At 58.1% G+C, this 15,182-nt stretch overlaps 2 protein-coding genes and 1 long non-coding RNA gene across 5 annotated transcripts in view; 1 reads left to right on the top strand and 2 right to left on the bottom strand.

Annotated features, from left to right (window-relative positions):
• ANKS3 (ankyrin repeat and sterile alpha motif domain containing 3) overlaps positions 1–10,144 on the top strand; it is a 28,611-nt gene extending 18,467 nt beyond the window's left edge. The window contains exons 7-17 of one of the 2 annotated variants that reach the window (XM_061209410.1): positions 2,030–2,188; positions 3,935–4,072; positions 4,584–4,693; positions 4,963–5,130; positions 7,278–7,402; positions 7,868–8,009; positions 8,382–8,554; positions 8,865–8,950; positions 9,419–9,502; positions 9,608–9,698; positions 9,793–10,144. In XM_061209410.1, coding sequence (XP_061065393.1) covers positions 2,030–2,188; positions 3,935–4,072; positions 4,584–4,693; positions 4,963–5,130; positions 7,278–7,402; positions 7,868–8,009; positions 8,382–8,554; positions 8,865–8,950; positions 9,419–9,502; positions 9,608–9,687 — 1,265 coding nt within the window. In that variant the 3' untranslated portion in view covers positions 9,688–9,698; positions 9,793–10,144. Of the gene's footprint in view, positions 1–2,029; positions 2,189–3,934; positions 4,073–4,583; positions 4,694–4,962; positions 5,131–7,277; positions 7,403–7,867; positions 8,010–8,381; positions 8,555–8,864; positions 8,951–9,418; positions 9,503–9,607; positions 9,699–9,772 lie in introns of both variants that reach the window. The other variant, XM_061209409.1, reaches the window with a different exon arrangement.
• On the bottom strand, positions 1,941–3,790 carry LOC133103852 (uncharacterized). The gene is made up of 3 exons (XR_009703397.1): positions 3,772–3,790; positions 3,287–3,657; positions 1,941–3,148 (listed from the first exon to the last, which is right to left on the bottom strand). It is a non-coding gene; the product is annotated as an uncharacterized LOC133103852 (long non-coding RNA).
• Positions 10,145–10,364: 220 nt separating the features above from the next.
• NUDT16L1 (nudix hydrolase 16 like 1) lies at positions 10,365–13,069 on the bottom strand. Of its 2 annotated transcripts, none has more exons than XM_061209416.1 (4): positions 12,888–13,069; positions 12,547–12,807; positions 11,584–11,806; positions 10,365–10,655 (listed from the first exon to the last, which is right to left on the bottom strand). In XM_061209416.1, exons 1-3 carry the CDS (start codon positions 13,038–13,040, stop codon positions 11,585–11,587), a joined length of 636 nt encoding a protein of 211 aa, XP_061065399.1. In that variant the 5' UTR covers positions 13,041–13,069; the 3' UTR covers positions 10,365–10,655; position 11,584. The 2 variants fall into 2 exon arrangements, with proteins under 2 accessions (XP_061065399.1, XP_061065400.1); XM_061209417.1 differs by having other exon boundaries at positions 10,365–10,650.
• Positions 13,070–15,182: the final 2,113 nt, after the last annotated feature.

Below are 15,182 nucleotides of genomic sequence, written 5' to 3'. Positions count from 1 at the left end.
AGATCCCGCGTGCTGTGTGGTGCGGCCAAAAAATAAAAAATATAAATGAAAATAAATAAAGAATAAAAAATAAATGTTTTTTTAAAAAAAGTAAGATGTTGGCTTGCAGAGTAAGGCCTGCATATATGTTATCATGTTAAGAAAGTATTTGTCATTTCCTGTATTCTTGAATGTTTTTATAGGATAAGTGCTGAATTTTGTCAAAGGTGTTTTCAACATCTATGGAGGTGATTGTGAATTTTCTCCTTAGGTCTATTAACACAGTATATTATGTTAATGAATTTCTTAATAATGAACCAACTTTACATTCTTGGCATAAATCCCACTTGGTGTACTCTTTTCTTAATGTGGTTCTAGATTCTGTTTGCTAATGTTTATTAATTTTGTATGGATATTCATAAGTGATGTTGGTCTGTGATTTTCTTTTGTCTATCTTTATCAGTTATAGGTCTCAATATTATACTTCATTAAAAGAGCTGGAAAGTTTCCCTTCCTTTCTGTGCTCTAGAACAATTTATGTAGCATTGGTCCCATGTGGTCTTTTTTTTTTTTTTTTTTGGTGGTGCATCGGGCCTTAGTTGCGGCACGTGGGATCTGTCATTGCAACACACGGGCTTCTCTCTAGTTGTGGTGCGTGGGCTCCAGGGCGCGTAGGCTCTGTAGTTTGCAGCACGCAAATGCGGGCTCAGTAGTTGAGGCGCATGGGCTTAGCTGCCCCGCAGCACGTGGGATCTTAGTTCCCCGACCAGGGATCAAACCCCCATCCCCTGTGTTGGAAGGCGGATTCTTTACCACTGGACCACCAGGGAAGTCCCCCATGTGGTCTTTGAAGGATTCTCCTGTGAAACCATCAGGGCCTGGTCTTTACCCACGTCTCTCTTCTGTGTGGTGTGTTTCCTAGACCCACTAGTCTCTGTGCAGAGAATGGGGTGAGTGCTGAGTCTCTGCTGGAGCGGGTGCTCGCCTCCTCCCGGGCATCAGGGATGCTGGCGTCTGTGGGGCTCCCTGCCACCTGGGCCATGTTGGGGTGTGGGGTTTGTGTGGTTCTGTCTGTTCTGCCAGCTGTACGGGATCAAGGGGCCACGTCAGGAGGTTCAGACTCGTGGAGCCACCTTTTCCTTGGTTCCCCTGCCTGAACATTTATTTTTTATGACTTCTTCAGCTTCTGCTTGGATAGACCCCAGTCTCCTCCTGGCGGCATGGATCCTGGAGTGTGAGGGAGGGGTCCACTCGGTGTCACTGGCCCGGGCTTGGAAACTGGGCCAGTGACTCTCTTGCTCTCGGGCAGTGGCTGGGCTGAGCCTTCAGTTCACGTCTGAGTGAGCCGCTCCCTTCCTGGCCTCAGGACTGCTTTGTAACAGACACCAGCACACAGGGGATACAGTGGTAATGAGGGGCTTCTCTGCATGTCTCCACCCCAGTTCACCAACTCCAAAGTGAGATCTTACCCAATGGGTGCCTTCTACAAATAAACCCCTGAATTTTGTCTTCTAGGTGTAATGAAATATGGAAAACAATGAAAAGCTATAAAATGACAGCTGTGGGCACACTGAGCTCTTCAGCTCAGACGGGTCGTAAAACAGCACACAGAGCTGTCATGTGGCACTTGTTTCCTAAGAGATTGTTCAGGTTGAGAATATAAAATGGTTTAAGAAGTTGTGACTGCCGTTGCCATATGTTTATGAAGAGATGGATCTTACTTGTCACCTCAGCTTAGAATAGAATGTATTTCTGACTGTTAACATACTTACATGTTGTAAAAAATTCTGGAAACTCAGCGAGAGGGATGAGTTGGATCCGCTCACCATAGCAGTTTTACTCCCCCCCCCGCCCCATGTCCCTGTGGCCCATCTGAGCAGTGGACCCGCCCATTGTGGCATTTCTTACAGGTGACATCCTGGGAACACTTTTCTTAATTTAGGAAAAGGAAAAAAGCAATTACAATGATCTTTATTTCAGTTCATTATGAGGATTACTAAATTAGTCCATCACTGAACATACTGTCTAAATTTTGGTGTTTGACCCACAGAAAAATACGAAGATCTGAGCTCTTCAGATGAATCTTGCCCTGTCCCTCAGAGACAGAGGCCCTGTCGGAAGAAGGGCCTCAGCATCCACGAGGGGCCGCGAGCCTTGGCCAGGCTCACAGCTATTGGACTCGGAGGCAGGATGCAGCAGCCTTGCTATGGTGAGTGCCCCACGATCCCGGTGGCTTCGACACCGTAGTCTAGGATTCTGTCTGAGAGAATGAGTGACTCTCAGGCTCCTGGCGGGGGGGGCCGCCTGGGCTGCCGGGTGGGAGCAGCGGCTCAAGGACTCAGAATCCATCACAGGGATGGAGACACGTCAGTCAGTGGCTCGCTCTTGGGTTTCGGTTCGTCCTTTGAGTTTCCTTTCTGTTGGTTAAAACTACAAATAGAACATTCTCTCCTGTAGGAGAGATATAGCTGAGCTCGGATCCATTCCTCACGTGGGTGGGTCAGCCCAGCAGGGAGGACGTGACCGTTGAGTCCCCTTCCTGTCTCTGCCGCATCTCCTGGGGAGGACTCTGCCCTCGCGCTCTTTTCTCAGGGTGTGGATTTGAGAACTGCCCACCAGACACCTGGTGGGCCAGAACCCTAGACCCTGAGTTTCCAGATGGCCTGAGTTTTTGTCAGACCGTCAGCTCCTGAGTGTTGAGTGCAATGCTCTTGGGGAGCACAGGCGCTGAGTTCTTGGGGCGAGTTGGGCTTGACGCTGTCTCTTGTGCTGGCCTGACTGAGTGACCAGACTCCGGTGTGGGTCTCGCCCATCAGTGGCCAGGCCGCTGGTCTAGCGAGCAGCCCTCAGAACCCCCTCCCAGCCAGGAGACCATGTGAGGACTTGATTCCCTTCTCAGACCCTTGGAAGGGGTCCTGGCGCTGGCTGGTAAGCAGGCCTGCCTCCTCCCACGTCCGCGGGGCTGACTGGTGAGCCGGTGCTGGGGGCGAGGACACGGGCATCTGGTCTGGCAGCTGGGAGCTCGGGGCTCTCGGATGAGTGGCAGAGTCTGTTCCTTTGGAGGAGCCCAGGCCACCTGTCCCGCCTGAGCTGTGGCCGGGGCATAGGAAGGAGTGTTCACCAGCCTCTCAGCTCCGGCCTTTCAGGAGATTCTGTTTTTCTTCTTACACTGTGTGAAAGTTTAATTTTCTGTAAGTGCATATATGTTCTTTGCCAAAAGTTAAAAAACATTTTTGAATGATAAATAGCATGTGCTGATGTAAAAAATCTCTAACTTCAGAAAGGTATAAAGAAGAAAATAAGTTACCTGTGGTCCCACCAGCCAGGCTCTTTCATGCAAATACACGTACTTTCTGTGGGGCAGAGGCAGGGGCAAAGGTGGAATTAAACACTCTGGTTTGTGTTCTGCCTCTTCTCCTTGTTTTCTCGCAGGCAGACATTCAGAGGTTATATAATTCATTGTCACTGCCGTTAATGTTTAGCCAGGGCCTCTTACCTTCCTGTTCAGCTGGATCTTCTTGACTGGGGTTGACTGGCCCCTGTGCTGGAAAGTCGCAGGGGCCATGCAGGCCGGTGTGTGTATGAGAGTAGATGTTTCCAGCTGCGGGAACACCTTGTAGTATAGTTTTCCTTTGGCTCAGGAATCTGTAAATACAGCTTACCGTCTCCTACTTTGTCCTGTTGGCAAAGCAACAGCGTGGCGTGATAGAGAGGCCGCCACTGCCAGGCCTGGCTCCACGTGCACCCGCTGCTGGGCACAAGCTGGTCACCCCTTGGAGCCTGTTTCCTCACCTGCAGATGGCACGGCTCTGTCCAGGTTACCGTGGCGAGTAGAAAATGCTGTCCTGGGGCTCCCCTCGCCGAGACCCCTCTGAGGAGGTGGTTGCGTGTGGAAGGAAGAACTCGTCCTTCCTTATGCATGCGTGAGGATTTACGTGCCCCATTCTGTCCACAGAGCAGGTGCCTCCACGGGGCTATGTCACCTTCAACAGCAGCGATGAGAACCCCCTGGAAGAGGGGGGCCTCTGCTACAGGGACGTCACCTCCCCCATCAATGAGCGGGACGTGGAGAGCAGCAGCGGCAGCAGCCGGGGTACGCACCCCCCCGCCACCAGTCCGGCTGGGCCGTGGCCCTGTGACGGGTCCATCCGGCAGAGGACAGGGTGAAGGTTAGAGAAGGTTCTGGCTCTTGTGAGGAGAGTCATAATCTGGCATGGGGACAGGTGAGGAGACTTCTCGCCCAGGGTCTCTTTGAGCAGGATCTGGGAGTCAGTCCAGACAGACAAGCTTAGCCTCTTGACTGGTAAGTCCTTAGGAAATGTCTTCGTATGTTATATGCATCGTCCATTCCACTGCTGTTTACCGAGTGTCCTGTGTGCCAAGCACTGGCTAGATGCTTGCATTTATCGGTGAACAGAGCAGACAAACCCTGCCGAGCCTAGAGAGGAAGGGCCTGGCCCGGCAGTCGGCGTGAAGCAGAAGCAAACAGTGAACGATTGGAGGGGCCGGGGAGCGCTGTGGCTGAAGCCGCTCGGGGACAGGGCTCTGGGGAGTCGCCACGGGCGAGGCCTGTGGTCAGGCGTCCTCGTCTTCGCCATTGTCAGAAGAGCACGCCTTCTGTGCCCGCCTCGGGGCCGCGCGGAGCAGCAGCAGCAGTGAGGGCCTGGCCCGGGCCCCGGAACTCAGCAGCGAGGCCTCCCTGGAGAGCAACGAGGTGACCCTCCCCCCCGCCCCCCGCCCCCGGCGTCGCGGGGGCTGCCTAGCCGTTCACTTGAGGGGAGCGTGTCCATGCAGGGCCGCGGGGGCCTCCCCGGGGAGGCCTCTGGCAGGCGGGGCAGTTTCGGGAAGTTTCAGGCCTTCCCCACCGTGAGGGGAGCGTGCAGATGAAGCCGCATACACTGGCGGTGGGGCAGGGAGCAGAGCCTGGATGCAGCACGTCAGCTGCCGGCCCCGCAGTTGCTTTAAACACACCTCTCACCACAGGATTCGGATCATGCGCGGAAAAGCTCGGTTCGCAAACAAACTAAAAGCTACGTGAAGACCAAGAATCGTTACAGCAGCAGCGACAGCCAGTGGCCTCCTGGCACCGGGACTTCCTGTGCCCCAGGATTGATCCCCCAGACTGACAGGTCCCCCTACTCAGGACCCCAGGTAAGACCGTGGGGCTTCTCGTGATTTGTGAGGCATTTATTTGTACTTCCCATGGGGCCGGCACTGTTGAGAGAAAAGAGTGGGGTGGTTTTCTCCACACGACCTAGAAAGCTGCTCGGGCTGAGAGGATTCCTAATGGTGAGAGGAGCCAGTTGCCGGGCCTCTGTTCATCTCTTTCCACGGAGGGATCCGTCTCTCCCCCTGGTTTCCATGCTCAGCTCAGCCTCCCTAAGCCTGGGGAGGAGAAACACAGGACCAGCATCACAGAGCTGCTTTCAGGTGACAGTGACAAGCTGCATGGGAAGCAGAGGCAAAGTGGCACTTAGTCGGGACTTAATGAGAACTTAATTGCTGCCTTTCTCATCGTGGCTGCTCTGACTGAGCAGTTTGTCCAGGATTACAGGTGCAGCAGCAGCGCCACTGCCTAGTGTGTTCTCCCACCCTCTGTGGGCATAAGTGGTACGAAGGTGGAAGAGAGGTCAGTATTTGCCATTTATTAAAGTCACAGCTCTGCTCTTCAGTAAAAGCCTGTGATTTTGCTGGTTTCTCCTCGCAGCCCCTCTGGGGAGCTCTCTCCAGCGCCTGTGTTCCCAGGCTCGGTGAGCAGCTGACCTCTCGATACCTTAAACACATGCCGATTGGAGCCTTTAAATCAGCTTCTTTAAATATGTTCCAAGATTTGGTGTATGTGCTTGGCAGAGGAGCCGGTGGGGCGAAGCTACCTGCTTCTGGGTCGGGGTTTCCTACGTAGCAGAGCAGCTCCGTCACTGCCACCTCCTGAAAGTCAGTCCTTGACACAGGGTTTGTAAAACAGAAATGAAAAAAAGAATAAAATATGTTCCAAGAGCTAAAGGAAACCATGTTTAAATACGGAATATCAATAAAGTGATAGAAATAAAAATGAACCAAATAGAAATTCTGGAACCGAAGGTACAATAACTGAGATGAAGATTTCACTAGAGGGGCTCAACAGCAGGTTTGAGCACACAGAAGAAAGAACCAGAAAACTTAACATAGATCACTTGAGATTATCCAATCCGATAAAGAAGAATGAGGAAAAATGAACAGAAATCTGTGAGACACCAGCAAGTGTAACAGCGTGCACGTAATGGTGTTCCTGGGGAGGAGGGAGGGAAAAGTAGAAAAAATGTTTTAAAATAGCCAAATCTTATCAGGGGAAATGAAAAGACTGCCGTCCACTGCACAGTCCGTGGGGCCAAGGCAGAAGAAATCCTGGAGAAACGTCTAAGGGTGCGAGAATGCAAGTTAAGAAAAAATAATCTCTCAGATACTGGAAATTTTGGTTTGGGGATCCAAGAACACATCGATCTGGGGATCAAACACCAGGCATTGGTACCTACAGCCTGGACCTCTACGTGGTGCTGGGGAGGCCAGGTTTCAGCATTGCAGACAAGAAGTGCAGGGCAGGCTGCATCGTGGCCAAACACAGAATTAGCAAAGAGGAGGCCCTGCACTGGTCCCATGGGATCATCCTTCCTGGCAAATAAATTCCCATTTCTATCCAAAAGGCCAAAAAAAAAAGAAGTTTTCAGTGAAAAATAAAAAGCCAACTCTTCTCAGATTTGATCAGAAAATGAATCTGCACATCCAAGAAGCTGAATGAGCTCTAAGTTGGTTAAATTCACAGCCACACCTGGACACATCACAATCAGAGTGTCACTAAACAAAGAATCTTGGAGCAAGAGACAAGTGACTCAGCACGTACAAGGGGATCTCCAGATGATTAACAGCGTATTTCTCATCAGAAACCACAGGGACCAGAAGACATGGGACGACATGTTAACCAACAGTGCGACGTCCGGCAAAGACTGTCCCCCAGAGTGAAGGAGAAATGAAGAGAGTCCTGGGTCAGCAGAGACCGAGAGGAGCTGCTGCCGCAGACCTGCCACAGGGTGTGCTTCCTGCTGCAGTGAAGACACTGGTCCAGAGACGCCCTGCCTGCCCTGCCTGAGGACACACAGGGGGCAGGCCAGGCTCTCTGCCGAACTTGGGAGTCAGCAGAGCTCAGGACAGCCAGGTGCTCAGCAGGAGAAAGGCAGCTCTGTGTGCAGCATGGGCCTTTCCCTGCCCCCCACGTCTTCGTGGCCTGCCCGTCCTCTGACCTGCCCTGGCTCCTCATCCTCTAGGACCTCGCCACGCTGCTGGAGCAGATCGGCTGCCTCAAATACCTGCAGGTGTTTGAGGAGCAGGACGTGGACCTCCGCATCTTTCTGACCCTCACTGAGAGCGACCTGAAGGAAATCGGCATCACGTGAGTCCCAGGGCCTCTGTGGCCACGATGCCCAGGAACCAGCTGAGGTGCCGCTCCCAGCATTTGGGTGGAGAGCCTCCCTGTCCAGTGGCCGGCTTTCTCCCTGCTGTCAGCTGTCCACTCCTGCAGCTGCTCCCAGCCCAGGTGCAGGCAGCCTGGGTCCCGAGGCCCCGAGCTGGCCCAGCAGACACTGCTGTGCTCAGGGCACCCTGACATTTTCCACTGTCCACCTTTGAGAGCATCCCTAGCAGGCCCAGCTCCCTGTCCAGTGAAAGCAGCAGCCAGGCAGGGTGGGAAGGTCACGACTCCTTACGACGCTCTCTGTCTTCTGCCCCAGGATCCTGGGGGCTCCTCTCCCCCTTCAAAGCTGGGATCTTTCTAGCAGACAGTCTTGGTAGAAGGACGGCCCACGGAGCCTCCACGTAGAGCAGGTGCTGATCCGTGTCCTCTCACTCCCTGCTGTAGGTTGTTTGGGCCCAAGAGAAAGATGACCTCTGCCATCGCCCGCTGGCACAGCAGCGCCCGCCCCCCCAGTGATGCCTTGGAGCTGGCCTACGCCGACCGGCTTGAAGCCGAGATGCAGGAGCTCGCCATCCAGTTGCACAAAGTAAGTAGAGAGCTGGGGCAGGGGATGTGCAGAGAAGGACACAGCGTGGAGACAGATGCCCAGAATCAGCGGAGAGCAGCAGCCAGGGCGGGTGACAGGACAGCGAGGCCGGGAAGCATCATGGCTCGGATGCAGTGGGGCACACAGGTGGGCACAGGGGGGAGAAAGGGTGTCAGCAGCGCACACCGCAGGGCTTGCAGGAAGGGGCCCAGGCCGGGGGGGCTCCAAGGTGGAGACAGGTCCCCCCCAGGCCAGGAGAGGAGGAGGCAGTCTGACGGCAGAGATGGAACCTGGGGTGGGGGAACCCCGCCCGAGTGGTCATTCCCCACCCCCCGAACTGGCCTGCTGCATCTGCTGCCTCTCCCGCTGCAGCGCTGTGAGGAGGTGGAGGCCATGCGGGGCCTGGTGTCGCAGGAGCAGGAGCTGCGGGCCGTGGTGGAGAGCTGCCTCCTGGAACAGGACGGCGCCCGCAAGGACGTCCATGCACGGTTGCAGGAGACCTGGGCCCTCGCCCGGGACGCTGCGCTCGTCCTGGACCAGCTGCGGTAAGTGGGTGTCCAAGCTGCCCCCGGGCCAGGGCCAGGCCAAGTCACTGTTTCCTCCAGATTCTTCCAAGAATGGGTCGTTTTCAGGGCCTCCTGGAGTCACTGCCACCCCAATTTCATCTGGCTGTCCCTCCTTGCAGGGCAGACCAGGCAGCAGAGGGGCCCCGTGTGGGTCTTTTCTCTGCCCGGGCCGCACAGGCACAGGCTGGCAGGGCGCACAGGGCAGAGCCCCTCCTCACACTCGGGGAGAAGGGTGTCTGCGCTCGCCTGGCTTCTCCCCTCACCAGCGATTGGTTCTCGTGTCCGGCAGAGCCTGTCAAGCTGAGCTGTCCGCCCGAGTGCAGCAGGATGAATCCCCGCTCGAGGCCACGCTGGGCCCAGGCCTCCCCACAGCTGGTAAGGAGAGCAGTGTCCTGGACCCAGAACAGGTAGACAGAGGGCAGGGACGCCCCCCCAGGCTGGGTTTTACCACTTGTCTCAGTGCGGTTATCACACTGACACCACCCCACCCCAGATCCTCTCACGTGCCCAAGCCCATGTCCTCACTGTCCCTCCAGGTGGCCTTTGGGCCATGGCTGCCTCCACTGTCCAAGACCTCAAATGACTTCTGCAGCCCCTGGCTGGGGCCCCCCCAGGGCATAGCCCAGCAGTAGGCAGGGGCCCTCACACACATTCCTGGGGCTGAGCCCTGACTGGCCGTCAGCGCTTTGCTCCACAAGTGGGAGGAGAACACTCTGATGTAATGAGGGGGACGTATGCCACCAAAGGTTGGGGGGGGCGTCCCCTGGTCGCAGTGGCTCAGGACGAAGAGGCAGGGCCTGTGGGCACAGACACCACAGGCCTACTCAGCTCTCTGCCCTACAGACTCCAAAGGCTGGCAGGCCGCCTTGCAGGCCCTGAGCCTCCCTCAGCTGTCGGGAGCCCTGGAGGATCAAGTCCGGGAGATGGGTGAGTCCAGGGGGCCGGACAGCCCACCAGCCTTCAAGGTCATCCATTCCTGTGCCCTCGAGCCCTCCAGACTGCGAAGCAGTAACTCTCTGCCCCCGTTCTCAGGGCGAGTGCTGTGCTTAGTGACCCAGAGCCTGGAGAAGCTGCAAGTGCTGAACGGGAAGGAGAACTGGCGGGAGCCTTAGCCAGGGGGACGGTGAGTGTTTGTCCGCCCAGGACCTCGGCCCCGAGAGCAGGGCAGCTGTGCAGCCAAGCGAGCGCCCCCCTCAGTCTTCCCTTTCCCTTCTCAGAATCTGACGTGGGGTGACTGATCCACCCTGAAGCCGTGTGCCCGGAGGACAGGAGGCCAGCGAGCGGGCAGCTGCAGTGGCCAGGGCCAGAGGATCGGGCCCCAGGAGCAGCTGGCAGACAGGACGGGGCTGTGGCCGGTGCAAGGGCAGCAAAGCCCGCACTGAGGCAAGACGAGGGTCTCTTGTCCAGACCCGGAAGTGGGGCCCAGAGCAGGCAGGGCCTTGGGGAGAGTGCGTCCCCACACACCACAGGCGCCACACTGAGGTTCGCCCAGATGGGTGAGGACTGAGGCGGCGCGCCTGGGCAGCACATGTCATTTGCTGGAAAATAAAGTTTAAGATTGGCTGGTGAGGGGTTCAGTTCTGGTCCCACGGCCTGAGGTACTGGCTGATAAACCACAGCAAGAGGAAAGCTGTGCCAGGGCCCTCGCCCAGAGCACCATGCTCAGGGCAGGACCGACTGGGTGATCCCTGCTGCCCCATCCCTCTGTTGCCTGTAGCTAGGGCCACCTTTGCATCAGAACCCCCATGATTCTACAGAGCTACCTGGAGAGCGAAGCAGGCCCCAGAAATAAGAGAGGAGTACAGGTGTTTTATTTACAGAGCAGAGTGTCCTTGCCCACATGTGCCAGCCACTTCGTCGAGGCTCTAAGATGGGACACCCAGGCTGGGCCGGGAGCATTGCTTTCCTTACCAGGCCGGCGCTGTGGAAACTGTGAGCTTCGCTGAGGAGTCTTTCCAGACGTAGGGCCATAGGAGACCGCCAGTGGTGACCTTCCTGTCCTGTGGTGGCTCTGCTGTTGTCATTGTGCACGCTTGGCCAGTGCTGCCAGACTGTTTCCTGGAGGTGCCTGCAGACTGTGCTGGGAACAGAGAGAGGGAGGCTCTCAAAGGAAGAAGCAGTGGGCTCAGCCCAGGCGCCACCAGAGCCACCAGGATCAGGGAGGGGCCTCACACTGTCAGTCTCAGTGAAGAAACCACCAGACCAGGCCCATGGCCCAGAGAGTCCACGGCTGGCAGTGCCACCGTCAACACGGGGAGGTGGCTGGCACCCCGACCTGGGAGGGGAGGCCTGCATCAGCTCCACCTGAATGGTGCCCAGAGCCCCGCTCTTAGGCCTGGCCCCTGCCCTCAGGTCCCTGGGTGGCGGGGAAGGGGACATCCTCCTGCGTCCACCCCTAGGCCTGTAGCCAGGACCGAAGAACACACAGAACAGCGGAGGCATGACTTTACTGTCCTTTCTCCAGCAGCTCCCTGTACACCTGGGCCCCACAGTCCTGACTGTCTGCAGGGACAGGGACCAAGACAGAGAGGGTAAAGCTGCTTTGCAAACTCACCACAAATAAAGCTAACAACCAAAATTCATAACATAATCTCCTATCCTGGGCTGGCCTTTCTCCAGACCCTGGGGCTGGCTCGGGGCACGACGCAGGACGGAGTCAACCCAAAGTTGGCCTCCACAAGAACAAAACTGCCACGAGAACAAAGCAACTTCTCCAGGGTCCAAGTGCATGCGCACTTACCCACTGAGGCTATCAGGCGACACCTGGGGCTCCACCAGCCCACGACACGTGCGCAGAGAGCTCATTTCAGAGTGGGTGTACCCAGGCCACCACCCAGTAACTGCTCTGGGCAGTGGAGATGACGAGGTGCCCACCCCCCCACACAGAATGGGTCAAGCACAGAACATGCTAGAAGACACACTCCCACACTGAGGCTGGAGGGCCCAGCCTCAGCCCACGGGCACAGAGAGCCAGGGGGAGGGCGACAGACACAAGGCACAGGAGCAACCTCAGGAGGAAGATGGGAGCAGCTTTTCTAGGGCCTTCTTCTGCTTTTCCGTGGCCGCAGCTAAAGCTTCAGCCAGCTTCTCCTCAGGCATCATGTTGAGCACCTTGAGGGCAAAGAGGAGCTGGTACTTGGCTGTGCTGATGAAAGCGTTGCTCAGGAAGTTGGGAAAGCCACCGACTCGGTCCTTCTGGGTGTACAGTGGGACGCGTACGAGCCCCAGCACCTGCATGGAGAGGAGACCAGGATTGGGACCAGGCCCCCACACGGATGGCATGGCCTTGGCAGGAGGGGCTTGTGAGCTGCTGGGCCACGGGAAGGACAGCCAGGTTGCCAAGGACATAATGGGAGACCCGGGTAGGGTTGGGTGAGGTAGAAGCCAGCCAGCTCCCTTGGTGCGGTGCAGCCCCTCTCTTCCGCAAGCAAGTTTCAAGGCCATCCCCATGCACATCCCACTCTCAAGTCCCAGCCCTCATCCACTGGCAGGAAGCCCCGCAGTCCACACCCCCATGCTCCCTCTTTCACCTGGTGAATCCTAAACACCCCAAGTGCCACTCCCAGTCTTTCAGACTATAAAACCCAGAAGTAGAGCCTTCATCCCCTACACCATGAGATTCCGGCCCATGAACCCAGACCTACAAGATCCTCTTTTTCCTCTGCAGTTTCACACCTCCCGGAGCAGGCACCGCCCCTTCCCATCCTCCCACCGATCCCACTCCCCATTCCCAGGATTGGCAATGGCAGGCAGCAAGGCAGATGGAACACAGCCCCGAGGGAGCCCCAGCCCCGGCCCCCCTCCCACCCTAGCCGACCCCTGGTCCCTCTCCCCATCCCAAAGCTGGAGACAGCGACACCCTCCCAAACTGTCCAGGGGACCCTCAGGGGAACGTGTTACCCATCGGTGCCTTCCGCGGGGCCAGAGCCAAACCCCGGGGCGGGGGGCGGGGCCCGGACAGCGGCCCCCACCTCCAGGCCGTGATCCCGCGAGTGCACCGCGCTGATCTCCACAGCATGCAGCTGCTCCAGCGTCAGCTGCCGCGCGTACAGGTGCGCCACGACGCGGTGCGGGCCCTCGGTCAGGTGCGAGCTCAAGTAGTCGGCCTCCGTGAGGCGCAGGCAGCCCAGGCCCAGGCCCAGCACCCGATTCAGTCCGTCCTCCAGCGACCAGAAGCGCCGGTCCACGAAGCCCCCGGGGAAGCCCAGCAGCCCGTCGAAGCGCATCTGCATCTGCAAGGGAGCGCCGGGTCACGGGCGCAGGTCCGAGTAGCGTCCCGTACCCGCCCGCCCGCGTCCTCCCGCGTCCTCACCAGCACCGAGAAGCGCATGGGGATGCGGCCGAAGAGTTGCCCGGGGTTTGCGGCGTACAGCATGGCGTGGCACGAGTGGCTCCAGCCCGGCCCCAGACGCATCGCCTCCACCCGGCTGATCTGCTTCAGCTCAGGGACCGCCGCCGCCGACATCTTGGCACTACCCACCGCGACCCGGGCACCGCCCTTACGTGCATGCGCGGGCCCGCCCCCGCCGCGCCCGAGCAATCCGCGGACAGCCGCGCCCCTGGGCCCCGCCCCCCCGCCAATCGCTGACGCGCACCAGGGCAGAGCCCGTCACGGCTCTCCGACGCGCCGTTGCGGGGCGGAAGGGGCGGGCACAAAGGGAAAGGCTGCGGGCGCCCCAGCCGTCACCCAATAGCCGCGCACCCCGAGCGGGCCCCGCCCACGGTCCTCGAAAACCAGAGCCCAGGATGCAACGCGACAGCCGAGCTCGCAGGAGTGGAGTGCGGACTACCGGTTCTCGGGCGCGCGGCGCTTGCGGAGTCAGGGCTCAGACTGCCCGTCCCGAAGAGGGCAGGAGAAGCCCCAACGATCTCTTTGCCCTCGGCCCTCCCCCGGCGCCTGCCTGGGAGCGCCGCCCCGCGGGCTTCCCACCGCCAGCTCCAGGCCTGGCCGGCTCCAGCTTCTGGGCGCGAGGGCGCCTCCTGCCTCCCCCAGGGGGCTCAGCTGAGCCCTGGGATCAGAGGACACAACCCTCCCCTGCACGCACGCCAGCCCCATCGTTCTGCTGCCGGCTAAGCACTGGAATCCAAGGTCACTGCTGGTCTGCCTGACTAGAAGAGCAGGAAAGCAGGGTCTGGCAAAGCTCCAACTGCCCTCACAGTACGAGTCCACGCCCAGCACTGAACTGGGTGCATGGTGAGGAGTCCTGGGGCTCCCTAAGCCCAGCCTGCTGGGGCAGAAGTGATTTAAATCCCGGGGCAGGGAGCTTCCCAGCCCAGCGCACCAAGTACCCTGCCTGTCAGACACCATATGCCAGGTACTGTTGGAGGAAATAGGGTCTCCCCCACTTTATTCCGAGGAGGAACCTGGGGCTCAGATGAATGGGACTTGCCTGAGGGCACCCAGCAGTTTGTGAGAGCCAGGATCCCACCCAAGATTCCCACTGTCTCCTACCCAGTGTACACAACAGAAAACCGTGAAGCTTCAGCAGAAGGGGGCCTGAGTTACTTACCAGGTGTCTGTACTGGAGAAGGAAGTCGCTAGGGCTCGGAAGCGTCAGAAACAGCATCGGAGGGAGAGTAGCGGGGCTCCCCTGGACCCTATGGTGCCACTCGCTCCACCAGCTGGCCCAAGCTCCATTTTTCTCCCACCGTGGACATGGATTTGCTGAGTGAAGGCACCACAGCCTGTGCTCACAGGATGGGTGCCATGGCACAGCCTCAGGAGAGCCATGCAGCCGAGGGCAAGTTCTGTGCCCTGAGAGGGGCTGAGAAGGAGAGGGGCAGAGGGCAGGCGAGGGTTGGCAGGATCCGCCAGAAACTCATTCACGTTGGGTCTTCGGTGGTGTTCTGTCAGACGTGGGGAGTAAGGACCCAAAGAGAGAGGCTCTCCCCCACCATGGCCCTCTGCCAGGGGTCAGGGCTCAGGTGGGGCAGCCACAGCTGGCAAGGGGAAGCCAGATTCCAGGGCAGGTAACCGTGTCTGAAGGGGAGAGATTATCAAGGGGAAGGGCCAATTCAGAGAGGACCCCACCTCCAGGCCGCAGACATTAAGAAAGGAGGTGGGTTGGTTTGGGGGCAGTGTGGAGGGAGATCCAGTGCAGCCCATGCAAGAACCCATGTGACACTGAACGCCCTTCTCCCACACTGGGACCATGCCAGACCCAGGCACGACCGAGGGTGGCAAGCCTTCCTTGGGGCAGGGACAGGCTGCCTGAGTCAGAGGGGACCAGAGGAGGCTACTTGGAACTGTGTCTACAAAGGAGCCAGGGCCCTGCTGGTGGGTGGTGGTTCAGGCAGTGCTGCAGTGGGTGTTCTGGAGCCCCAGCCTTTCCCTACGGGGAGGCTGCTTGCTGGGCAGGGGAGCTCAGACCAAGCAGAGGGCCCTGGCTGGGCTCCAGCATCCTGGCAGCCAAACCTGCCCCTCCAATCCATTCCCCACATGACAGCTGGAGAAAGTTGCTCCCTTGCTTAGAAGCCTCTGACTAAAACTACCCCACAAGGTGTCTGCACCCCACACCCCCAACTCTTGATGCTTCAGCCACTTGCTGGACACACTTGGTCCACTCCTGCCTCCGGGCCTTTGCACTTGCTGGGCTGCCTGCCTGGG

The sequence above is a fragment of the Eubalaena glacialis genome, chromosome 13 (assembly GCF_028564815.1).
Source record: "Eubalaena glacialis isolate mEubGla1 chromosome 13, mEubGla1.1.hap2.+ XY, whole genome shotgun sequence".
NCBI lineage: Eukaryota > Metazoa > Chordata > Mammalia > Artiodactyla > Balaenidae > Eubalaena > Eubalaena glacialis.
This window is presented reverse-complemented; position numbering and strand designations above follow the sequence as displayed.